General features: G+C 38.5%; 1 protein-coding gene across 5 annotated transcripts in view; it reads right to left on the bottom strand.

The window, feature by feature from the left end:
• Window positions 1-26397, bottom strand: part of EXOC6B (exocyst complex component 6B) — a 600511-nt gene that overhangs the window by 163011 nt on the left and 411103 nt on the right. For all 5 annotated transcript variants that reach the window (XM_044392293.3, XM_057309029.1, XM_044392302.3 and 2 more), the window contains one exon: window positions 14510-14651. In XM_044392293.3, the coding sequence (XP_044248228.1) occupies window positions 14510-14651 (142 nt within the window). The remainder of the gene's footprint in view (window positions 1-14509; window positions 14652-26397) is intronic.

A 26397-nucleotide genomic window follows, 5' to 3' on the forward strand; every position in this document is an offset into this window, starting at 1 on the left:
TGAAATCCTCAGAGGCAATGAAATAACCTATTCTTTCTTCTCTTTCAAACTCAATTTCTGAAAAAGTTGTTTACAAGCACTGAAGGAACTTCTTTATCTTCCACTCATTCCTGACCTCTCTGTAATCTTGTTTCTACCACCCCAACATCCACTAAAAGTACTCTCTCTAAAATTTACTTTGGCTTCCTTCTTACTAAAGCAACAATTTTTCAGTCCTTATCTTACCTGACATTTGCATGTCCCATGCAGTATTATATAAAATTACTGCTTTTTTAAGATTTTTATTTATTTATTTGACAGAGAGAGAGCACACGTGCAGGCACACAAGCAGGGGGAGTAGCAAAGGGAGAGGGAGAAGCAGACTCCCCACTGAGCAGGAATCCCGATGCCATGCGATGTGGGGCTTGATCCCAGGGCTCTGGGATCATGACCGGAGCCGAAGGCAGACACTCAACCAACTGAGCCACCCAGGCACTCAAAATTATTCACTGTTTATCTGAAATTCAATTCCCCCCCTGAAATTCACATTTAACTACGTGTCCTGTTTTTCATCTGGCAACCCTACTGGTTTCTGTACTTAGGCTTGCCCCTCTTCCACGCATTTTTCACAATTTTGCCACAGTGATTTTCCCAAAGCTGAAAATGACCATGTCACTCTCATGCAGTAAAACATGGTCAGCTCCCCATGTACCTGGAATAAAGTATATACTTCTCAATAAGTCTTCCAGAATCTAACAATGATTCTATTTTCATCATTTCCTCTTGGCTATCCCACTTCATTTCATCCTATCTCCAGTCATAATGAACTAGTTTTGGTTCTCTAATATGCCATGCTTTTTATTTCCTCCCAGAATTTATACAAACACCTGCCTTAGACAGAACATCCTTCCCAACCTACCTCGGCCCAACTGAGTGGGTAACTCCTACCCACGTAGTTCAAGGGGCTAGCCTAGTCCAAACCATTCATATATAACAAACGAGTAAGAAGACTTTAAAAGAGATTAAGTGTACCTCACAGCTACTTAGTGATCAAGCAAAGAGAAAGACAAAGGTCTCAATTCACCAGTGACCTACCATACCATTTTCTCATCCCAGGAAAGGAGTGGAAAATAGAAGTAAAATATAGATCAACCACAATCACAGAACCTTATAGGCAAAACTTACAAAATTCTATACATTGACTCACAGGAAACTTCGTTTTTCTAAATGGAAGCGTTGGCAATGGTATTTCCCTCATGTTTTCCAAATTCCAGTCTTAGAAATATAAAAATTGGAAATGCTAAGGTCATCTTCTGGAAAAATTCAGGTCTCCTCAACTTCTCTCTCACTGCTTTCTCTCATTCACACACACACACATACAAACACACAAATCGATAAAATAGAGGAAGAGAGAAAAAAGATAAATTTTTATAATTTGTAGTGCTAAAAGTAGACTAGATGGTTTAACTCAAATCAGAATCTGTTAAATGCTGAACTGCCAGAGCAAGTAATGATTGAAAGACACGAAATGTTTTCTTTTAAAATGTCTTATAAAAACTAGGACTTCCATCAGTTTTTTGAGACGTATAAGGTATGCTCCAGCTAAAGGTAGCAGATGGATTAGAATGTCATGGGAACTTCTTGCAGACCTGGGCAGAAGTCTGTCAACTTTCAACAATTAAAATAATTTTTAAATAAACATGCTATTTAATACGGCTTCCCGATTTACACCCTATAAAATGGCCCAATTAAAATAAATAGTTTACTGGCCTCAGCCCCAAAGACATGAAGTGAAGGCCAAAGAAAATATGAAATGTATAAAATGCCCCAGTGTAAATCCTTGGAGACAAGAGAGAGCAGTGAACGCATCAGGTATTCTTGGGAGACTCTGGCTTATTACAAGCATTAAGATTTGAGCCTACGTGAGTAAAAGGGTTGTACAAATGGCTTGATGGACGGACGCAGCAACGCTAAAGAAACAAAATAACTTTCAGCTGAGGTGATGTTTGGAGCTAGCTGATACAGCAGAAAGAGATGGCCATATGCTGCTCTGGGGCTAGTGGTGACGTCTCAGGTTTGCAACGATTAAGATGAGCGATGATTTCTACTGGCTCATTTCTCCCTAAAAATGCTTTCGGGTGTTTTAGAGCAGATCATGGGGATTAATGAAAAATTTTAAATAATTGCTTTAAGTTTCTAATGAAGAAACAGTAAAAAGGCTTTGGAGAGTAAGAAATCACTATGATATATTCCTTCTACTGTAAGAAAACCTGTTTTACCAAGTCTGAGACCAGGGTCAAGTGACAGGAAAGTAGCAATAATAGCAATAACCACAATATATTTTTAATTTTTTCCTTCTTCGAAATGGCATTTCTTAATCGTTCTGGTCCCTGAAATTTCCAAAGTGTGTAAGGTCTCAAGGTGGTGAAAAAATAAGGAATAAAATCAGAAACAGCTAAAATGGAAAATGTAGAGAAAGAGAAAAGGAGCACCAAGTTTGGAATATCACTTAAACAAAAAAAAGCTGGTATTCTCCTTTCCAAAACCATGCAGCAGGAAAATAGCCTTTTGGAAACTACCAGCTGTTTAAAGTAAATCTCCTACCAACCCCCCACCCACTCCCCAAAACATCCCTTGAAATAAAACCAGGAAGAAAAATCTAAACAATTTCAAAGAGGAATCGGTCACTGTCCTTATTTAGAGGTGGGACAAGTACGACATTTTCCAAACAGCAAGACAGAATTTAGGGTATCCGGAGAGTTTGTCGCAGAAAGAGAACCTTGATTCAAGATTATGATCCTTCATGTAGCAGGTCCTTTGTACTATGCCCCACAAACAATACAAGGTAACATTCACTACCAGAAAAAGTACTTGGTGTTGGCCAATCTCTGGAAGCCAAGAGCAGGCTTGACAGTGATGTATGACAAGGTTACAGCAGCATGATCCATCTCCATTTGCTTGACAAGGATGGCATCTTAGGCCATGGTGAGGAAGAGCAGGTTGCCTGCCCTCACTGCTCAGGTTGGCAGCACCTACTATCAAGTGACCAGGTGTCTGGCAATGGGCTCAGAGAGACAATGACTTCCTTATCTGCTGGAATTCAAGGAACTTCAGCCCATAAACCAAAATAACTGATGAGTGGGCACTACTCACTGACCCATGTCTGAGAAGAGTCTTCTTAGAGGGTACAGGGTCCATCATCCATAGTCAAAGAGAAGTGACATTGCCATTTTAGTGGCAGGAAAGACTTCTGTTTGGGTTCTCCAAAGCAGAGAGGCATATGATAATAGCACAGCACCCAGCATGACAAACCTTATAGTCATGGGAAGACAACAGCAAACAAAGCAGGGCTTTTGTACTGCCTATTTTGGAGAGAAGGAAGATATTTGCAGTTTGTGCTCTTCCCACATCATTTTAGATCTGAAAATCCAGTCTCCACCCGGCATTTAAAAAGAACTGGTAAGGATCTGGGAAGTCGGGGGAGGGACGAAGCCATACAATCAAATCAGTAAGTTTCCAAAGAAGCTTTTACATAATACGTTGATTGGGAGATGTGTACCTGAGAAAATGATACCAGGCTATGGCCCCTATTTTCATCCTACAAATTTTCACGGTACTTGAGTTTTAAATCTGACTTCTTGTATAGGATATCTACAGTGTTCCAGGTCTTGCAGAGAAAGCAAAGAATGCAGAGAATGAACCCTTGATTACTGCATATATACATATACGATTGCCAACTTCATGATTCTCCCTTGCAAATCTGTGAGTTTCACTGCAGATCCTGAATCAAAATGAGAATTAGAAACAGGTATGCAAAATGAAACTGAGAAAAGGAGAAAGCAAATGATAAAATGAATAAACAAAAATATACTCTGTTAAGACTGGTTACCCAAATTCCTATATACTTCCAGTAGAGAATGAAAGCATAATTGTAAAGGAGAGATATAAAATATTTTTCTGATTCCATTAACCAATCAACTCAAAGACAAAATTCATTAGCCATGGAGCTTGCCTTATGGAACAAGTTATTGTCTCCATCATATTAAAAGTAATAATGACTAATTATCCTTAGATTTGCCCATGTGCAGAGCACTGAAAATTATAAAAAAACAAGTTTATTTTCTGCATATGAACTCAAAGGCTATCATCAATCTTCTCACCTTATTGTTCCTCAGATGGAAGAGGGCAGAAAGAGAAAGCTTGTTCTAAAATTATAATTCAGAAAGATGAGGCTGAAGATAGAAGCTAAGGGATCTGAAATTAATGATACTGAAACACACAAAATGTCCTTCAATAGTCTACCCATAGGTCATTTGCATCTTCAAGCACTATACAGACCATATAAATAGAAGCATCTGTTATTTTCATATAACCCAGAGAGATGAGATTTAAAATTTTACGAAGCTTAAATTTCCTCCTTTTGTCTCTCTTCAAAACTTAGATTCTTAAGATGGCTCCCTTTTAAGACTTGAAGAGGTACCAAGTGCTTAAGATACAATCTGAAAAGTGTCCTTTAGATAAAGTATGAAAAAATATACTTTAATTGGAAAGGAAGTCAATTCTAAACTTTTCACAAGAATCCCTTAGGAAATGGTGCCATTTGCTACAATGATTTAACATTTCCAAGATTTATTTAATTTCGTAGACAGCCAACTTCTCTCCTTTAAATCTATTTCTACCAGTACTCATGTCCCAATAACTGAGCTTCCAAGAGATGCATTCATACTCTTCAGTGTCCTCTGAAATCCAGGACTGCTTCACTCCCACGTTTCATCATGGCAACTGCGATTTTGCCGCGACCACACTGACCTCTCCGCAGGCTACCCCAGTGCTTCAAGTCTTCACTGTACAGCCTGACTTTCTTCCTAAGCCAATATTTTCCAAAAGTAAATAGTATGAAGCAGACTCTGAGACAATCCTGCCTCAAAGAATTATACAGAAAGTGTCTCTTTTTTTATTATTAACATATAATGTATTATTTGTTTCAGTCTGTGATTCATCAGTCTTACACAACACACAGTGCTCCCCACAATACATACCCTCCCCAGTGTTCATCACCCAGCCACCCCATCCCTCTCACCCTCCTCCACTCCAGCAACCCTCAATTTGTTTCCTGAGATGAAGGGTCTCTTACAGTTTATCTCCGTCTCTGGTTTCATCTTGTTTCATTTTTTCCTCTCTTCCCCTATGATCCTCTGCCTTGTTTCTCAAATTCCACATATTAGTGAGATCATATGATAATTGTCTTTCTCTGATTGACTTATTTCGCTTAGCATAATACCCTCTAGTTCCATCCACATCACTGCAAATGGCAAGATTTCAATTTTTTGATGGCTGCATAATAGTTCATTGTGTGTGTGTGTGTGTGTGTGTGTGTGTGTGTGTATCACACCTTCTTTATATACCTTCTTTATCCATTCATCTCTCAATGGACATCTGGGCTCTTTCCATAGTTTGGCTATTGTGGACATTGCTGCTATAAACATTGGGGTGCATAGAAGTGTCTTTGAGAAAAACGTTATTGACCTATTCCAATGGTCACTGAATGTATAAGAGCCCCTGAGAGCAATCACTCAAAGCCTGCTCTCTGCTTCCACATACTCTAAGTCCCCTAGGGAACATGGCATTGTATATAACTATAATAAAAACCAATAAACATTTAATATTTACTGATGCTGACAAATATTTACGTATGTAGGATCTGTAAAGCATTTCATATGCATTACCTTATTTAATCCTTATGAAAACTCTCTACGGACATAAAAATATCCACACGATCTTTCCTCCCATAATAAATAATGCTATCTTCAAACTAAACATAAATTTAGAAATCACCTAGCCCAATGTTCTCATTTTATAAATAAGGAGCCACAGGCCCAAAGAGGTTTAAAGAATTCCCAAGACCATACAGCCAGTTGGTGGCAACAGTGAGGTTATAATATAAGTTTCCTGACTTCCGGCCTACTCCTCTTTCAACTGATAATGGCAACAACAGTGACAGCGAGGATGGGGGCTAACAGTTATTGAGCATTTTCTATGAGTAATTACTTAATCATCACAACAAGTCTATGAGTTACACCAACTGTAACTTCATTTTACAAAGATAGAAACTGAGGTGTAAAGGAGGAGTTAGGCATGCCCCAACTACTAAAATGAAGATCCAGGATTCAAAGGCCAATCCGTCTATCACCTACAATTTTAATTACTATGCATTACACAGCTTATATATATATTACAAATTAACTGTTGGTGGCAAAGATGGTTTTATAATCCATAGAGGCTGGTGGCAGGATATGTGTACTGAAGTTGTCAATCATTGCCCCGCCAGGTATACATCCTCCTAAGAGAATATTTTTTAGGATTCCAACTATATCGCAGGCTGTCTTGCTATGCACTTCACATGACATCCATCTGAGCTACTTCCTACTTATACTCCCTCCCATCCTCTGAGCTGACAGCAAAGCTCCAGAAATGGAGTTAGCTGCTAATCGAGTCATTTTTATTCATTCAATAAATATTTATTAAGCAAACACCATATGTCAGGCGCTGTGCTAAGTGCTAAGGAGACAGGAACAATCAGGGCAGACACAATCCCTAACCTGATTTACTGTTTACCTTTTTCTTGGATTCTATGAAATGCATATATTTAAAATAAGCTTTTCTTTATTCTTGAACTGGTTTGAAGAGATTTCTGTTCCTTGCAAATAAACATAGTCTAATTAAGACAGATTGCTGGGACTGAACTGGCAAGCAAAAGACTTCGGAAAAAAAGTAGGATGTCTGAAATTGGTTAGCAGGTGATGGCAGGGAAAAGGGCATTGAGACCTCCCATTGTTTCCCAGGAAGTCAACAGTCTGAGGAATGTGGCAGCCAAACTCATAACTAAGGCTTTATCTTAAGTCCCTGGGGAACAAGCTTTGAAGGACTAGGCTGTGCTGCCATTGATCAACTGAAATAAACTGAAGAATATGAGTCACGTGAAAGCTTTGAACAACACTGGGCAAACATGAAAATGGGACAAACTCTGGTCCTTGCTAGAATGTGAAGCTCAAAAATCCAAGAAAACAAAGGACCATCCTGAGGCTCTGTTGCGGGAATTCCCCTCTCCCTGCAGCTGGAGAGCTGAGTGGGTTGAAAACGAAGCGCATAAAGAGATCTTTCAAGTTATGAGCTGATATACCAGCTGTCTTCATAATCTCACCGTACTTCCTCGATAAAAGCAAGAGTACTGCAAGAAATTGTGGAACCTTGATCCTCAGCTTTCTCCAGAATGCTCTCTACCATGTCCTCCCTGCCAGAGAAGTAGCAGTGTGCTCCGCTATATTCCATCCCTCCTTGAATCTCGCCCTGTGACTCGGGTCTAAACACAACATGGGCTCAAAGGGTGATAAACAAAATAAAAGTAAAGAAGAAAAGAACTGTATCTAGAAGGAAATGTAAATAAGAGTTTTCTAGGGACTCTCAGCAAAAATAGGGAAAACGGTAGGGATATGCATTTTGCACTACTTCTTCAAGGACGACTAAACATAATCTTGATTGACAAATTAATTACTATAGGGCATCTCCCTGGAGAGGCTTGATTGAATGTACGAGCTAGCAGTTATTTTAACAGTTTGCTTGGTGGGCTGATGCAGATTTGGGTTGAGCACTGGTTTAGATGTTAGTTAAGGGTCAGAACTCCCTTCGCATAATATAAACTTCAAAGGCCGCAAAAGAATGATATAGTGTGGATGTGTCACATATGCTTCCCTTATGTTTCTCACCAGGGTCCTGAGGACTCTGTTCTCTCTCTCTCACATCAAGAAGACATGGGGAAAGGAATGCCTGAATCCCTCTCTAAGACAGACTCACGTGTGAGTGACCAAAGGTAGATAGCCAACTACATGGAATGGGAATCAGAAGTAGTGTAGAAAACCAACGAAGTGAGTGCATTTATCCCAACTGGCAGTTGTTCGGGCCCGGCATTTAAGGTTCACAGAGATCACTTTATAAAGGCTCTTTAGTTCTGAAGCCCCAGTGGCAAAATCATAACCAAGCCTAGTAAGGTTTGCCTGATTCACATTAGCTAAAACACACCTGAGTCTGTATCACGAGGGGAGTCAAGGCCATTTATTTTAGTGACTACATACAAAGATATTAAAATGTTAAAACTTCTTGGGAACTACTGGATCTTTGGAGCTAAAACCAACTCTTTAGGGATGCAGAAAGCTATCTGACCTTTCCGTGAGAGTGGGGACTCATGGAGGGTAAGTGACAAATGGTGTTCTGCCATTATGCTCTATCATAGTAGGCTCAGTGAGATTGTGCATTTACTCTGAAGCTGTTTTCCAAAATCCTGAGTTTTGGCAGATTTTCCACATTGGTTTCCTGACCTGTAAAGTGAGGGCTATTATAAGAATGGTGAAATGGAAGACTTTGGAACCCTTCCCAAAACAGTAAACCAAGGCCAGATTAACTTGACCATTAAAGAACTGAGAGGATTCGGCAAGGTGCATTCTCTCTTACCTTCTTGTTCAAGAGCCCAGTTTATTCTGTGCAAAAGACTGATGGATCCTGGGAAATGGATTCCTCTAAATTTTAAAACCTTCAATTCCTGCTGCATTTCTTTGCAACCAAATGTGCCCTGGATTTGGCTTAATTATATTATACTTTTAATATATCAATCTTTTGAATAATTTAGGGACCTGAGTAGATCACTAAAAATTGAAAACATTTAACATTATAAGCCATGTAACAGTGGAGGTAGGAAAGAAAATAAGAAAAACACATAATTATGCATATGGATAAAGAAATGATGAATGTAATAAATAAAATTTCCATGGCTGTTTATAAATGATTTTATATACATTATCTCATTTCGCTTCCTAACAATACTGTGAGACAGAGCAGATTAGTATTGTTAGTTTATTGATAGACTCAGGGAGGTTCGATGAGTTGATTCATCCATTTTCACAGCTTGAATTATTGTGCAGAAATAGGCTAAAGTTCCCAACTTATCTCCATCACGCATCTCTATACGGCAGCAGCCTTACCACTGGTCTCGATGGCTCCTGATAAATGCAGAGTCCCTTTTAAAAATGCAAATGTAAGGGCACCTGGGTGGCTCAGTTGGTTAAGTGTCTGCCTTCGGTTCAGGTCATGATCCCAGGGTCCTGGGATCGAGTCCTGGGCTCCTTGCTCAGCGGGGAGCCTGCTTCTCCCTCTGCCTGCTGTTCCCCCTGCTTGTGTTATCCCTCTCGCTGTGTCTCTCTGTCAAATAAATAAAATCTTAAAAAAAAAAAAAAAAGAAATCCCTGACAAATAAATAAATCAAATCTTTTTAAAAAATCTGATCAAGTCACTCTCCTATTTAAAATCCACTGTTTCCCATTTTATTTCCAGCCTCCAGCATGGTACTCTGCATGGAGTAGGGGCCCCACATGTATTTGTTGAATAAGTGAACAGATTACTGACTTAATGCTATAAACAAGTAGCTCAGCTTGACTCTGAAGCTAGACCTCTTTATTTAGAATGCACGAAGAGAAAGCTTAGGAAACTCCAGATCCAGACACAGACCGACTAGGCAGTACCAGAATGATACAGCAGCCCAAGTTTGGCTTAGGAGGTGAAGTACGAGGCTATCAAGACTTGCTAGTATGTAAAATCCAGTCTGTCTGCCAGGTTCCAGGGCTCCAACATCCAAAACCAAATCTAAGATGTACAGACATATGGAGGTGTAAGATGAAATCTCTACAAAGCAGACATACCCAGCGGTCACTGTCAATTTTGAAAGGGAAAGGAATATTTTCTTCACACGTCTCGAATTCCTAATAGCCTCCACTTTAAAGGCATTGGGTTTAGCAGCCTGTCAGGAAGGATTACATAACCACACCACTCCTATAGATAATGATGCCCTAAGCACAGTTACTAGTTCTTGTAAACAGCTGAGCCGACTGACTGACATCTTACAAGAGCATCAAGTTGAGAATCGGACAATCGTTGGTTCTGGACCAGACCTCTCAGGACAACCGCAGCAGCAGCTTTGCACACAGCTACCGAAAACGAAAGTGAATTTCTTATGCCAAATACAAGGGCACCGCCAAACCTACCTGATTTATAAACTGTAGACAAAGGTTTGAGGGGCCTGCAAAAGGCCTTCTGAGAGCTCTGGGTATTTACTAGCTGCTGCGCGGCTCCTGCTCGTGACAACAGGAGAAGCCAGTACTGAATGCACAGTTAGTGTCTGGCCGGCCACGAAAGAAACCCTTTCATGCATTCCCTCATTTAATTCCGACCCCATCCCTGTAGTATTAGTTACTATTATTATTCCTATTCCATAAGTGGCTCTGTGAGAGGTGAAATAACTGACACATGGCCACACCAGATCTAAGTGGTGACCTGAAGCCATGTGGTTCTCAACTCTCTGTTCTTCATGACTACACAATACTAGCTGAATTTCTCAGGCCCGCGGTAACGCCTACAATTCCTCTGTGTACTTGGGATCTAAGAAAACGGCAGCCCAGGCCTCAGAGTCAAGCACTTAAGGTACATTCACATTCTACCTTGTCCGGGTTTGATTTCTTTCAGGACCTATACAGTTCTTGCAAGGACTCGCAGACAATAGAGAAAACACTGCATGCACACACCACTGGGTAGAAAGATGTAAGTGTTAATTATCTTGTCATTTGGGGCTGCTTTTATACGCCTCTGTATAGTTACTTGACTCTTATGTATCATTTCTTTAAGATTTTTTATAGACCACTGAGCATCTAAAGAAAAAGAGAATTAGGGGGATGGTATAGCAAAAGACATAGAATAGAATTCTTTCTTTTAAAGTAAAATAAATGTCCATGGAAAGTTTCTTGACAGACAAATTACTGACAATCAGAAATGAAACATTAAAACTCTAAATCGATGAACCTCAGTGGTTCCACAATATATGGAGAAATAAAATTCAGTGGGATAATGGTTATTGGAGGCACCGTCAGGCCCTACAAATGTTGGCTTCGAGCTGATCGTAAGTCTGAAAGGCTATTACCAATATCAAATGGCTTTTCAGATATGGTACAGGCTCTCCGGAACCCCTTTGGCATGGTTAACAAACTCTATTAGGTTTCCACCCTTTCATTAAGGGATCTCACCACCTCTTAGCCTTAACTGAAAGCCAGCTCTCTGCCAAGGACACCAATTCGCCTATCGTTCTCTCAAGAAGAAGCTGCTCATTCTTCTAAGGAAAATGTACTTCAGAATCAGCGCACGACATGGGCATCTTCCTTCCTCCCCAGTGCTTCTCCTAGACCATCACTCCTCTTCCTCTAGGCTCATGTATTTTAGCCTTAACACCTGCATTCCTCTTTATCTTTTAGCTCTGACTAAATGCAGTCATGTAGTCATTCCCAAGCATTCACCAGACTTTGTTGTTAAACTGATGACATTGGTTGGTTCACCCACTCCAAAGCCCTGTTCTTCATTTTCTTTATATCAGAATGAGGTTCTACTCTTTCCTCAAGACTTGGAAATGGATGACTTTATACCCAATATTAAAAATCAATTTTGATGGGTCTAGCCAATCATTATGATTAGCTGGTCTCTCGACTTTGGTTGGTCAGAATTCCAATGTCTCCTAGCACTCTGGGGCCTCTGGCATTCCTAGTCAGCTCACAGATCCTAGGTGGCTATTCTCTGCCAGGCCTTAGTTTACTCTGCGCATGGCAACTTAGTTTTTAACCAAAGACTCAAGGGCTCTCCGATGTAGACTTCTAGAGCTAAACAATCCCTTGCTCTCGTATCTTGCCCCACAAATCCCAGCTGCCTCACCAGCCCTGGGGCCAATCTCTGTTTTTTGTTTTGTTTTGTTTTTTTCTGTGTAAAACCCTGCTTTTGAATTTGGGCTCTACTTTCCTGTGCAGCTGTTCAGATAGTCCCTCTAGACAGAAAATGAGTGTGAATGTCAAGTTTACGTTATGCATTTCCGCTTTCTGAAAGATCACAGCTTTGTGCCGTCTACTGCCCAATACATGAAAAGAATTTATCCGGTTTTACAGTTGTTTATGGCAGAAAGGTAACATTGATACCTGTTACTCTGTGGTGACTGAAACTGGAAGTCTTTAGTAAGTAATTAATTAAAAACAGCATAGCCAATAAAACCTTAATTTCTAGCCATCAAAAGTCAACCAAGGGAAACCAACAGGCAGTAAAAACAAAAACAAAAAAAAAACGGGGAAGAAGTATTAGCCGACTTTTAGAATTTTCCACTGATTTTCTTTGAATCAGAAAAAAAATCTCAAGTTTTCATAGCATTTTTGTTCATTTTCATTTCTCACTGACGGCACAATGAACACCAGAACACTCTTTATTTCTTCCTCCTCTTTCCTAACCAGAACTAAGTTTGTGTTCAACTCCAAGGGGATGATTTATGATGACTCAACTATCCCAATAACGATGGCCCTCTGTCACTTTGCCAGATAATCTCAGAGCCTCCCTTAGAGCTGGAGGTGATCACGTAATTGTTCTATTACCAATGAGACAGACAGGGAAGTTTGTTAGGGGTCTCCTGAAAAGGTTTTAATTTTTTTAATAAAAGGAATAGGTGACACTGGCCTCTTTTTCCTGTCTTGAATGTAAGTCTCCTTCTCTTCTTTTTTTTTTTAATTGAAGTATAGCTGACATACAATATTATATTAGTTTCAGGTGTACAACATAGTGATTAGACAATTATATGCGTTACAAAATGCTCACCACAAGTGTAGTTATACCATGCCACCATATGAAGTTACTACAGCATTGACTATACTCCCTAAGCTCTAATTTTCACCTCTGTCACTTTCTTATTTTTTAAGTAGAATTTTGTACCTCTTGATCCCCATCACCTATTTTGTCCATCCCTGACCCTCCCTCTGGGAATCACCAGTTTGTTTTCTGTATTTATGAGTCTATTTCTGGTTTTTTGTTTTATTTTTTAGATTCCACATAAGTGAACACATGTTATTTATCTTTTTCTTTTTGACTTTTTTTCACTTAGCATAATACTCTCTAGGTCCATCCACGTTGTTGTGAATGGCAAGATTTCAGTCTTTTTTGTGGCTGAGTAATATTCCATTGTAGATACATATCACATCTTCTTTTTCCATTCATCTATCTGTGGACACTTAGGTTGTTTCCATATTTTGGCTATTGTAAGCAATGCTGCATTAAACACAGGGGTGCATATATCTTTTCAAATTAGTGTTTCTGTTTTCTTCGGGTAAATTCTTAGAAGCAGAATTACTGGGTCATATGGCATTTCTGTTTTTATTTTATTGAGGGAATGTCAGTCTCTTCTGACTATAATATAATATGAGAAGGAATAATATGTATGAAGAAGAAAAGTCCACGCTCTAAGTACGGCAGAGGAGAGGGAACAAAAAAGCCTAGGTCCTCTAAATGCCGTATAATTTCATTCATCTGTGGAATCTAAAAAACAAAACAAATGAATAAACAAACAAAAAGCAGAATCAGACCTATAAATACAGAGAACAATCTGATGGTTGCCAGAGGGAGAGGGGGTGGGAGGATGGGCAAAGGAGTGAAAGGGAGTGGGAGATACAGGTTTCCAGTTAAAGAGTGAAAAGCCATGGGAATAAAAGGCACAGCATAGGAATACAGTCAACAATATTGTTAACAGCATTGCATGGTGACAGATGGGAGCTGCACTCATGGTGAGCACAGCATAAGGTATAGAGCAGCTGAATTGCTATGTTGTACACCCGAAACTAATGTAACATTGTGTCAACTGTACTAAAAAAAAAAAAAAGCCCAAGTCCTTGATGACATCACTGAGCAACTAAATCAATATAGCAACTCATTGTCTCCAAGGAAAATAAAACCTTTTTTTTTTTTAAAGATTTTATTTATTTATTTAACAGAGATAGAGACAGCCAGCGAGAGAGGGAACACAAGCAGGGGGAGCGGGAGAGGAAGAAGCAGGCTCACAGCAGAGGAGCCCGATGTGGGGCTCGAACCCAGAACGCCGGGATCACGCCCTGAGCCGAAGGCAGACGCTTAACCGCTGTGCCGCCCAGGTGCCCCAATAAAACCTATTTTTAAACCACTCTGTCAAACATTTTCTGATTCTACCTGTAATAGAAACATCTCTGACTGATAAACGCACACACATTTGTTCTTTAGATGAAAAAAAGTTTGCAGATAAGATGTAAAATAGTTTTAAAATACAAAACAAGTGGCTGGAAACTGCATTCTTTTGAAGTCTTTGGATGAATCACGTTTTCTTTGGTGTGTATGAAATGCACGTCTGCCTTACACCCCCTCGAGATTGCAAACTTGTCTGTGGCCAGAGATCTCTGTTCCACATAGGGGCCTAGGCACCTCGGGTGTTCAAATTAGCTTGCTAGTAGACTATTTCTACACGCCCTTCAAGTTGTCTCTGTCATCCAGGTATTCGTCAACTCCACCAGGAACAAAGACCCCACAGACCTAACCTTATTTTTTTTTCATAGAACTGAGTACACATGCACAGAAAACAAACAAGCAAAGGGATGGTTCCCCGTCTTACGTTCACATTCTCTGACATCCAAGTTGAACTGCTGTAATGCTCCCAGGGTGAGCTGTCTTACTTCAGCTTCCAGCAAAAGTTGCATCAAGGATGTGGCTAAATGCTTGCAAGCTGACATGCATGCTGTCTGGGCCACCTTTCCCTGAAATGTAAGAGTGTAAATCATCATGTTAATGGACTAAAATGAAATTCCAGCAAAAAGTACAAGAATTTATTTTTCTAGGGATTCCTTTAAGGTTTTCTCCATCATGATATCCTCGCCATTCAATAGTCTTGGATTCGCAGTGCCTGGTGGCAATCATCTTAAATATTACCTTCATCACCATGAGTTATATAGCTATAACATTAAACTAAAATTCATAAAGCACAGCTAGTTCGTCAAGAAGCACTTTTTTTTCCAAATCAACAACAGATAAATGATATTCAAAATCTTAATTAAACTAAAAAGGAATTTTTCTGCAGAGAATAAATTTCAAAAAGTCCCTTCCAAAATTACTATAATTCTTAAAAAACAAATGTAAACACCATTCCTTAATTTATCTAGAAACCAAAATGCTTTATGATTTAACACATAAAAAAATGAAAAGAACAATTAAAATTTCCTGAAAAAAAAATTAAAAGGATGAATTTTGTTTTAAAAACAAAAATGAACACTGAGGGGTGCCTGCTGGCTCCGTTGGTGGAGCAGGCGACTCTTGTTCTCAGGGTCGGGAGTTCAAGCCCCACTTTGGGTGTAGAGATTACTTAAAAAATAAAATAAAATCCCCCCAAAAAGTGTTCCTCATCTACATGGTTCTCTTTGTGCAGTCTGAAGATCCACACTCTGGATGATATAAGACAACAAATGGAAATACTTAAGTTAGGGAGTACTGTACAGGCCAACTGAGAAAGAAGTTACATTATAAACGAAATTCCCGCTAAATGGCTTGCTTTCAGTGAAACCCACTGGAGACTTGGAACAGGTAGCGCACCAAGGAGAGCCAGAGAGGTCAACAGTTAGAAGGGGGGAGGATCAAAGCTGTGAGAAGCCCTGTCTGTGGCTTTTCAACAGCGAGAGCAGGAGTGGAGTGAAGGAATGAGGATAAGACTAAAGCCGATGCCCAGAGACAGCAGGGCAGATCAGAAGTCACAGAAAAGGGTAAGAAACTATCTCGTGGGCATTACCATATGCCCAAGACGTGCTACGCTTAAGCAGCTAACATCGTATGCGATTCCCTTTCGTTCTCAGAATCACCTCAAGAAGTTGGTATTCTTTTTTTCTTGTAGATCAATACACTAAGGTTTTCTGGGAAGTTCAGAAATGTATTTATTTTTCTATTTAAGTTCAATTAGCCAACATGTAAGGAGTTCAGAAAGCTAGACAAACTCATACGCTATTTGGTATTTCTACCCAGTCCTAAATCTGTATCTTTCCGCTACACCCTCACCTAAAAAGCAGTAGTAAATCTTATACTACCCTACACTGAAACACTGAGCAAAAACGGATCCAGATGATAACAAGGTTAATGGGTTATCCAAGACACAGATTAGGCCCACACAGGTAAGATAGTGGCAATTCAGGAGCCAACTCTTCAAATACTCAGTACTGGCTGTGCCCTGCTTTTTAATGTGTAGCCCAACATAATTATCTAGGCCAAGATAGATACTTAAAGAACCCGACAAGCTGAACACAGAGATGTTGTGAAAATCAAAGAGCTAAAAGCCCAATGAAGCTAGAGGCTGAAGAAGATAGCATTTGAAAGGCCTGTTTCGGCGGCCAAAACGGATTGCCAAGGAGAAGCAAAACTGGACTGGTAAAATGAAAATAAGATAGCTTAGAGTCAGAAAGTCCCAATTTTTATTCTCCACCACTTATTGGCTGTGCAACGTGGGGTAAGTTAGTTGATCCTCCTGACTCATTATTCATCTCAAAATAGTAAATGGCTTATTAACCTTAACGTATTAACATGAAACATAGACTTGGCTTTCAAGTCCTGATCAATATATATCAATCACCAAAGCCAAATGCACTTATACGTGATCGTGCGTTATACTACTCTTAACATACTGAGTTATTTAACCGCCCTCCAATTCCACCCTACTTCCCCTCAAGCTCATTATATATTTCCAAACAAAATGATAATTTCAGAAATGAATGTTTTCATTGTTAAATATTTTGCCAGCTCTAGAAAGCATTTTGGAACTTTGCTAATTCACAGTCCACTACCCGTTCCCTTTTTCACTTCCGGTTTCCATTACCACCACAGTGTCCATAGGTTTTCTAAGAAAGGATAAACACAGACTCAGGCAATAACAACCAACACAGTATGCAATAAAAATTGGTGGTTACACCCTATTCATGAAGTAATCTTGTTACAAAGCAGATTCTAAGAACACAGCCAAAATCTCTAGGACCGGGTAAGAAATTGGGACTTAGGAAAACCTAAGTCCCATAAAACTGCCTTTTGGATACCTCTAGGAACAGTTTCAAGTCAGCCTAATCACATCTAGGCTGTATCTTATGAAGCTGTAATAGTGCCAGTGTACAATGCACGAGAATAAAGATAGAATGCAAGACAAGATGAAAAATGAGTTAAGAAGTATCACCATATTTTGAACATACAAGGAACCTGGGATGCGTGGTGATTTGAGTCACAAGGTCTGATAAGTAGGTCAACAGGCAACATTAGGTTGCCTCTCAATGCTTCTATATTTATATATTCCTAGACAATCCAAGACAAACACCTAAATGAACTGAAAGTCCACTACCAAAGCACTTAAATAGTTCGCACTTGTTTTCAATCCAGTTACAATTACTTTTTTTTTTTTAAGTTTGGGAAAGGGAGAGGAGTCAACTGGTGAGAAAATTCATGATGTTAATTCAAAGTCAGGCTTCTGACCATAGTGAGAACCGTCACTGGGCATGAGTCAAGACCCATGAAAATACTTTTCTGATTTTCACCATGTAACACTTTGGTAACCAAATCAACTCACACACTTCAAAAATATATCCAGATTCATATTCTCTAATTCAAATTATCCTTTCTACCTCCAATTCTATTTACTGTCTGTCTTCCTTATATCATAATACTTTACACAGAGTGATATACTGAACTGTCATATCGTGCATGTACATTTTCTCGAAGCATATGGTTTGCAAGGAAAGAAACTATGGCGTCCAAATTGTGCAAAGTAGGTACACACTAATACCTAACTTTGTATCTCAGAGGTATCTGATTCTCTTTACAAAAAGGGAAGATATATCCATTGTTTCTTACACAAAGACACAACTAAACTCAATTAAAACAAATGTATAGAGGGGAGCCTGGGTGGCTCAGTTGGTTAAGCATCTGCCTTAGGCTCAGGTCATGATTCCAGGGTCCTGGGATGGAGCCCTGGGTGGGGCTCCCTGCTCAGTGGGGAGCCCGCTTCTCCCTCTCCTTCTGCCCTCTCTCCCACCCCCGTTTCACCCATGCTGGCTTTCTCTCTCTCTCAAATAAATAAACAAAATCTTTTTAAAAAACACGAATGTACAGAAATCTTACAGACTCCTTCAAAGATATACAGAAAGTTCAGTATTCACTACTTTCAATTACAATGTACTTCAATTACACAATACTAAGTGTTATGTCACAGTACACAAGTGAATAGCAGTGAAAAGCTTAGAGAAAGTATCACCATCATCAATTCCAACCACTGTCTCCACCACTATCACCAGAGCAGCTGCTTCAATTTATCGAGCGTCAACTATGTCCAAATGTTTTGAAAATATTCTCACGATTCTCGCAAGAACCCCATGAGGTATTTAATCTTTGATAGATGTGAGGAGAGAGGGGTTAAGCTATTGACTATATCTTGTAAGTGGTGGAGCTAGGATGTGAATCCAGCCCTGTCAGACTCAAAACACTTAACAATCATTTGATCCTGCTTCCCACTAAAGGGACTTTGGTAGCTGCTACGTATTTCTGTTGCTCTGTGACGTGGGAAAAGCGAACGAAGAGGACAAGAAGATACAAATCACACAAATCTGAAAGGCCAGGATACTGAGCGAGAAGTTTTTCCTCCTTTCCCCATCAAAAGAAAGTTGAATTTACAGTAGGTATTGAAAATGGACTCCAACCACAGCTCTCTGTCAACCTCCTGGGATCAGACCCTGAGTCCAGGGTCACCAAGGACCTTGTCTTACTCACTACAAATGGCCAAAGCCAACCTTCTCTTTCTCTGGATAATCTTAGCAAGTTTCAAAGTTAGACAAATGCAGAGTGCCAGGAGCTAAGCTGTGAAAGAGAGCTGTCCTTTCACACCAACTTTCTCTTCTGCTTCTGCTTCCTGAATAACACTCCCTTGCTCACATTTTGGTTTGTCAAATTTTTCTTTCTCAAGTTATTTAATGAATTATTTCACTGTGAAACAGGGAAAAGTTCAGACACAGAAACTCATCTAGCAAGGCAAGTGCAAACTACTCAGAAAGAATGTAAAGCCACCCTATAAATTGTTCCCTCCCTCTGTATACCTGGTGCCTCTGCTTCCTCAACCTTCAACTCTGACCTCTAGTGTAGGCATTTCCTCTAACATGGATCTTTGTCTTACTTCTGCCTGCCCCATGGAACTTGATTTTTTGGAACTTGATTTTTAAGGTCCTTTCCTTCACTGAACAAGGAAGCTACCTTGTTCCTTTTTCCTCAATAGCCCCTAGCTCTGGAGGAGGCCACTTCATTCCAGAACACTAAGCCTCCTATTTCCTTAGGATGGACATTCAATAAGTTACATTCGGAAGAGCTCTGGATCTTCCCATATGTTTCTGTCATCTGGGACCCATGCCTGGAACTTTGGTTCCCATGTGCTGCAGAAATCCCACAGCAAATTTTTACTTCAGAATTATACTTAAACTACCTTAAAAATCACACATCCTCCCCAAGTAGACTTTCCCACAACTGAATTCATGTCTTACAATCCTGTCCAAAGAACATTTTTAAATTCAATTAGAGAATCTGTATAAATATTCACTCATAAAATCACACATAAATCCCCGTTCTAGACAAACAAAATTCCCCAAGAGCTAAAAAAAAAAAAAAATGAGGCCCAAGGACGACAGTCAAAATATCCTGGACACCACATGCAGTGTTATTTGAGCCATCGGTAGAGCCTACAATGAGATGGTGAACACTCTGAAATCAAAAATAGAAAACCGTAACAAAAAATAAAAGAAAACAACCCCTATCTCACTTGTCATGAAAAAATTAAGAAGTCCAAAGAGAAAAGCCTAGTCCAAAGAAAACTGGGAATATACACTCAGGATGTGGATGGAAGAAGAAGTCAGAGGAGGATTTACTAGATGCTGTAAACCTGGTTCCGAGACTTATCCATTTGCTTCACTCTCTTATTCTCAGTCACCCTTTAAGAAACACAAGAGATCTTTAAAAAACACTTTTTGCTACGCATGTTTTTATCGAGGTATAATTACAAACAGTACATGTGCAAATCTTAAGAATATAGCTTGATGACCTTTTCATATGTAAAAACCTATAAAACTGCCATCCAGCTCAAGATACAGAACATTTCCATAAACGCAGAAGTTTCTCGTGCCCTTTTCAAATCAGTAGATCCGTGAACACCACGAGATGACTCTTCTGACTTACAGCGCCGTAGATTAGTTCTGCCTGTTCTTGAACTTCGTATAAAGAGAATCCTACAGTCCTCCTGTGTGCCTAGCTTTTTTCACTCAGCATGTTTTTGAGATTCACCCATGTTATTGAATGTATCTAAAGTCTGTTCCTTTTTATTGCTGAGGAGTATGAATAGATTGCCATTTGTTTATTCATTTTGTTCTACTGGTATGTATTTGGGTTATTTCTATTTGGGGGCTATTACAAATAAAGTCTTTGAGTGGAAATATTCATCTTCCTTGGAAAAATACTTAGGAGTGAGATTGCTAGATCACAGAGTAGTTATATATTTAATTTTATTAGAAAATGTCAAAGTTCTTCAGAGTGATTGGGCCATTTCATACTCCCATGAGCAATTTATGAAAGTTGTTCCATATCCTCTCCAGCACTTGGTATTGTAAGTCTTTTTAATTCATGCTAATTTGCCAATGCATAGTGGTATCTTATTGTAGCCTCCATTTGCATTCCTTCATGAGTCATTCCGTTAAAGCATATTTTCATATGCCTACTGGTCAAATGGATATCCTCTCTTAAAAAGTAGCTGCTCAAGTTTATTGTCCATGTAGGTAGTGAGTGGAGGTAGAGACTGTGAAACATATTCTTATTTATTTTTTAGACATTTTTATTTAAATTCCAGGTAGTCAACATATGGTGTAATATTAGTTTCAATAGAGTGTACCCTATGTTATTCAATATTAGTGTACAATATAGTGATACAGTGTAGGCACCTCTGTTGAAAATCAGACTCCCTATTCTGTTCCCTTGATCTTTTTGTCAAACTTTATACCAATACTTCACTCTCTTACTTACTAAAGCTTTACAGTAAATACAGAAATCAGGCAGCATAAAGTTCTCTAACATTATTCCCCTTTTTCAAAATAGTCTTATTTAATTTTAGATTTTTGAATTTTCATATAAATCTTAAAATCAGCTTATTAGCATCTATACTCATTTCCTTCAAGACTGGTATAGCTGGTACAATTCCACATACATAGAAGGAGTGTTACTTCATTATATGTCATGGATGCCTTAGGGCATTGGGGTTTAATTCTCACCCAGAAGCCTGGTGGTGAAGAGGTGCTTTACGTTAGTTTTAGGAGAACTGACGTTTTAATAATATTGCATCCATAAATACAGTATACCTTTCTATTTAGTTAGATCTTCTTTAATTTTTTTTTTTTGGTAATTTTTTTTTTTTGGTAATGTTTACAGTTTTGAGCACACAAGTTTAGCACATATTTTCTTTGTTATAGAGTATTTCCCGGTTTTTGATGTTGTAAACAATGTTGATTTTTAATTTCAGATTCTAATTCCTCTTTATTAGTACATAGAAACAGACCTGTTTTGGGGCACCTGGGTGGCTCAGTTGGTTAGGTATCTGACTCTTGGGTTTTGGCTCAGGTCATGATCTCAGGGTTGTGAGATGAAGCCCCGAGTAGGGTTCTGCTTGAGAGTCTCTCTCCCTCCTCTTGTGACCCCCCACCCCCCCACCCCTGCTTGTGCTTGTGCTGGTGTGCTCACCCTCTCTCTAAAATAAGTAAATAAACAAAATCTTTTAAAAAAAGAAATAGACCTGTTTTTTGCATAGTGACCTTGTATTGTGATCTTGCTAAACTTATTTTTATTGCCTTTTTAAAAAAACTCCCTTAGAATTTTCTACAAAGAAATGGTGTTATCTTTTTTAAAAAGAAAAAAAATTTTCCTTCTCTGCCCCTTTCAATTAGCATACTTTGTATTTCTTTTACTTGCCATTTTGCATGAACTAGCTCCAACAGGGTGCTGAATTGGAATGTTAAGAGCAGACATACTTGTCTTGTTCCTGATCTTAGAGGTCAAACATTCAGTCTTTTACCATTAAGTAAAATGTTAGCTGTAGGTTTTCATAGATACTCTTTTATTAGATTAAATAAGACTAGAGTTGTCTGCTGAGAAGTTTTTTTTTTTTTGAAAAGGTGTCCATTTTTGCTAAATCCCTTTTCCGCATCTCCTGAGATTCTCTCTCTCTCTCACACACGCACACATTAAATAAGCTTATTTTTAATAAAGAACCTGAATTTATATTTTATAACCTTCCAATGAAGAAACTCCAGACTCTGATTATTTCCCTAGTGAATTCTATCAAGTATTAATGGAAGAAATGAAACCAAGTCTAGACAAAACCTTTCACAAAATAGAGATGGGGAGAAAACATTTCTAAAACGCATTTTATGAGACCAGCACTACCCTGATGGCAAACTCAAAGGCAAAGATGATACAAGAACAGAAAACTATAAACCAACATCCTGCATAAACACACATACACAATTTCAATACAATAGCAAATCAAATCCAGCATCACATAAAAAAGATGATACGTTATGTCTAAGCAGGGTATATTACATAAACATGTCTGTTATTGATTTCTAATTTATTTCTGTTGCAGATGGTAAACAGAGTCGGTAAGAATTTATTCCTTTTATATTTATTGAGACTTGTTTTATGGTGTAGAATGTGCTTTAGCTTAGGGAATGTTGCACGTGCACTAGGAAAAAAATGCTGCTGTTGGTGGTGGAACGTCAAGTCAAGTTGTTTGATATTACAGTTCAAGTCTTCTATAGCCTTACTGGTATTCTGTGTACCTGTTTTACTGGTTACTGAAGGGGTGTTAAAATAGCCAACTATAATTGTGAATCTATTTATCCTTTAAGTTCCGTCAGCTTTTGTTCATGCAGTTGAAGATCTGCTACTGAGTGCAGACACATTAAAATCTCTGCACAATCCTCATTCTCTCCTCTACTTCTGGGTCTCCATGGACAGACATATTACATCTTTTGACTGTGCTCCATCTCTCTTTTATGCCCAATTCAATTTTTAAAAATTAGAAGTAAAATTTGTATTCTTTTTTTTTTTTTTAAAGATTTTATTTATTTATTTGACAGAGAGACAGCCAGCGAGAGAGGGAACACAGCAGGGGGAGTGGGAGAGGAAGAGAAGCAGGCTCCCAGTGGAGGAGCCTGATGTGGGACTCGATCCCGGAATGCTGGGATCATGCCCTGAGCCGAAGGCAGACGCTTAACGACTGCGCTACCCATGTGCCCCGTATTCTTTTTTTCTTTTTTTTTCTCTTTTTTTTTTTTAAAGATTTTATTTATTTATTCGATAGAGATAGAGACAGCCAGCGAGAGAGGGAACACAAGCAGGGGGAGTGGGAGAGGAAGAAGCAGGCTCATAGCGGAAGAGCCTGATGTGGGGCTCGATCCCATAACGCCAGGATCACGCCCTGAGCCAAAGGCAGACGCTTAACTGCTGTGCCACCCAGGCGCCCCTGTATTCTTTTTTTCTATGTGTTTAAGTTTGGGTGTTTTCCATAGATCTTTGAGTTAACCTATCTTGACTTCTGCTTTGTTGAGTCTGTTGTTAAACATGTTTAATCCATTTTTAAGAGCTCACATTAATAAGCTCTTCACCACAAATCCTGTATTTTGCTATTCTAAAACACATATTTGATTTTTAATATCTGTTCAAATAATTTTTTAATTGTCTTTTCTTTCTTTTGTTTTCTTTAACATATTAATCAGTTATTTTGAAATCTCTGTCTCCTAGCATATCTGGATTATCTAATGATCCGCTTCTACTGACTGTTCTAACTTTTGATTACAGGTCAGTTTTTCTGCTTATTATCATGTTAAGAAACTCTGTTTCATATGCCATATGTTGCGGATAAGATGCTTTAGAGACACTAGATTATTTTATCTTCCTCAGTAGAGTTTTGAGTTTTGCTTAGGCAGGCAGTTAAATTATTAGTGGATCATTTTCATTTTGTCAGGTTTGTTTTTGAAGTTATAGTGGGTCTATTTTAATTTCGTCCTTTATCTTATGAACTTGTCCTTAATCCCTGCAAATGGCTTTACTGATGTTTAAGCTGAAAGGCCATGTGTGCTCATCAGGTCTCTCCATGGGTCCAATCCTCAAGTCTCTGCTGTGCAACTCCAGAATATTTGCTCAGCTATTGAAATTCCAGCAGCTGATGTCTTCTACAGCTCTAGAGTGTGCCCTCTTCATGTGAAGATTAGAAATTAGCCAGGAACTGAAGGGGAGTTTTATAAAGACATTTTGGGGAGCTCTTTCTCTGTGTTTCTTTCTTCTTTGGTATCCTGTTTCTTTGAAACCAATTGTTATTTACATCCCAAGCATTGATCCCTTCATTTTTTTTTATGACAATTCTCTGGTTTTATATTTTGTATATAAATATACAAATATGCAAATATAAATATAAAAATATTTATAACTAGAAAAGAAGTCTGATATGAGCTATGAGATCACAACTAGAACCCAAAAAGAATCTTTTTAATTTACCAATATATATCAACCAGAGAAAACTATACTGGCCATTTAAAGAATTTCTCCTTGGCCAATAATTTCATATGCCCTAGTCTTGATTTCCATTATCATCTTAGCAAACATTTTTGCTTTATAAAGAAAATGCATTCATATATGGGTGTTACGAACTCAAATTCACAATAAAGGATAAAAGGTATAGCCAGTTAATTAGTACACACCCATTACAAAACAACAAAAACATCAGCAAATACTTTGACTTGTATATTCTACCGCCATACACCAAAACAGTGTTAAGAGCAAAAACAAACAAATAGAAAACTATATAAAAGTAAATAGACAAATTACAGATATGTGGTTTAATGAAAACAGACATTAAATACAATGCCCTAGACTGACGTTAATCTTTGCCTCAGTTTTGGCATCTGCAAAATAGGATTGTTATAATGGTTAAATAAAAAGAACTCCTATGTAGCATTTTCCACAGTACCTGGCTTATATTAAGTACTCCGGAAATGTCTTATGATTACCTTAATTTTTATTCCTCTGATCCTGAATATGGAAAATAGTTGACAAGACATTGAGTATATTTGCTTAAAATGTAAGTATTTTATGAGTTCATAATATTTTACTAACCGTTTACACCTTTTATAGAGCCATATGATTTTCTTCTTTTTCACCAAAAAAATTCTGTCATGCAAAAAAGTGGAAAGTGTACTTCCCGTTCTGAAGCAAATCAAGGAGAACACGCGATTAAGTGCTAAATTGAGCAGAATAAACTCCAAGTGCTATATGATTTTAGAAGAAACCGTTATGAGGCCAAAACAGTCAGAGAAGGCTTCACAAAAGTGGTAGGATTTTCTGGGTGACCTTCATTACATCCCAATAACAACAACATGGAAATGTTTTCAAGTGGCTTCCAATTTGAAATGAGGTCATATAAAGTACTCTACAAATAACAATTATTACTACACAAACCTCCATAGAATAAGAAGTCCTCATAATGAGAAATAAAAACTCTTCCTTTCTCTTTCCTCAATTCCTGTTCAGGTTAAAGGTCAACTTCATCAAGTCATCTCATTAACACAGAAATGTCTTTGAAGGTATTCAGTCTTTGCCATGCTTGACATTTCACCAGACTGCAACCAAGATGCCAAAGAATCGGATTCAAATATTAATGAGCAAAAGGTCACAATGAGGTAATCTCCAGAGTTCTATTAGTTCCTGTTTTCTGACCCTATCCAATTCCCCCTCTCTCCTTCTCCCATCCTCTCTTCCCACCTACATTTACAATCACTGGCTTCATTTCAAGATATACCCTCTAAAATGTAGTTTCACTTGAAGTGAATTTCAAGTGGGGGCCTCCCAGATGCTGATTCCCAATCCAAGGGTGATCTGTAAAGGTATCAAGTTAAAATAAAAAGAAGAGAAAGAATCAGCTAAAAACTATATCGAATTTTGATATTTAACTGCTAGATCAAAATTTTTTAAATGGAATGAGAAAGAAAAATAGGAAAAAGAAAGAAGAAAAAAGAAACACTCTCTTTCAAACTTTCCAATAAGCTATTTAATAATGTGACAAAGCAGAGCATATTAAAATATTAACCAAAGCTTCCAGGAAAACCTCTAAAATCTCAATTGTTTATTCAAGACCTTTACAAACCTCATAAAAAATTAAGTGGGCTTGGAAAAAACACACCACAGCCATAGGAGAAAGTTTACAAAACACAATGGTACAGACGCCTGACTGTCTGCCAGCCAGTCGCTTTTAACTTCCACATACAACTTATTACTCAGTTCCTAACTGGTCAATACCCTAAATAAGAGCATTTCTCCTCCCAAACACCTCATTAGCCTGAGTTTCTTTTCTGCTTTTTTGAGCTGACGTATCCTGTAGGTGCTTTGGTTCATTATTTTCTGCCAATA

The sequence above is a fragment of the Ursus arctos genome, unplaced genomic scaffold, assembly GCF_023065955.2.
Source record: "Ursus arctos isolate Adak ecotype North America unplaced genomic scaffold, UrsArc2.0 scaffold_8, whole genome shotgun sequence".
In the NCBI taxonomy this organism is placed as follows: Eukaryota; Metazoa; Chordata; class Mammalia; order Carnivora; family Ursidae; genus Ursus; species Ursus arctos.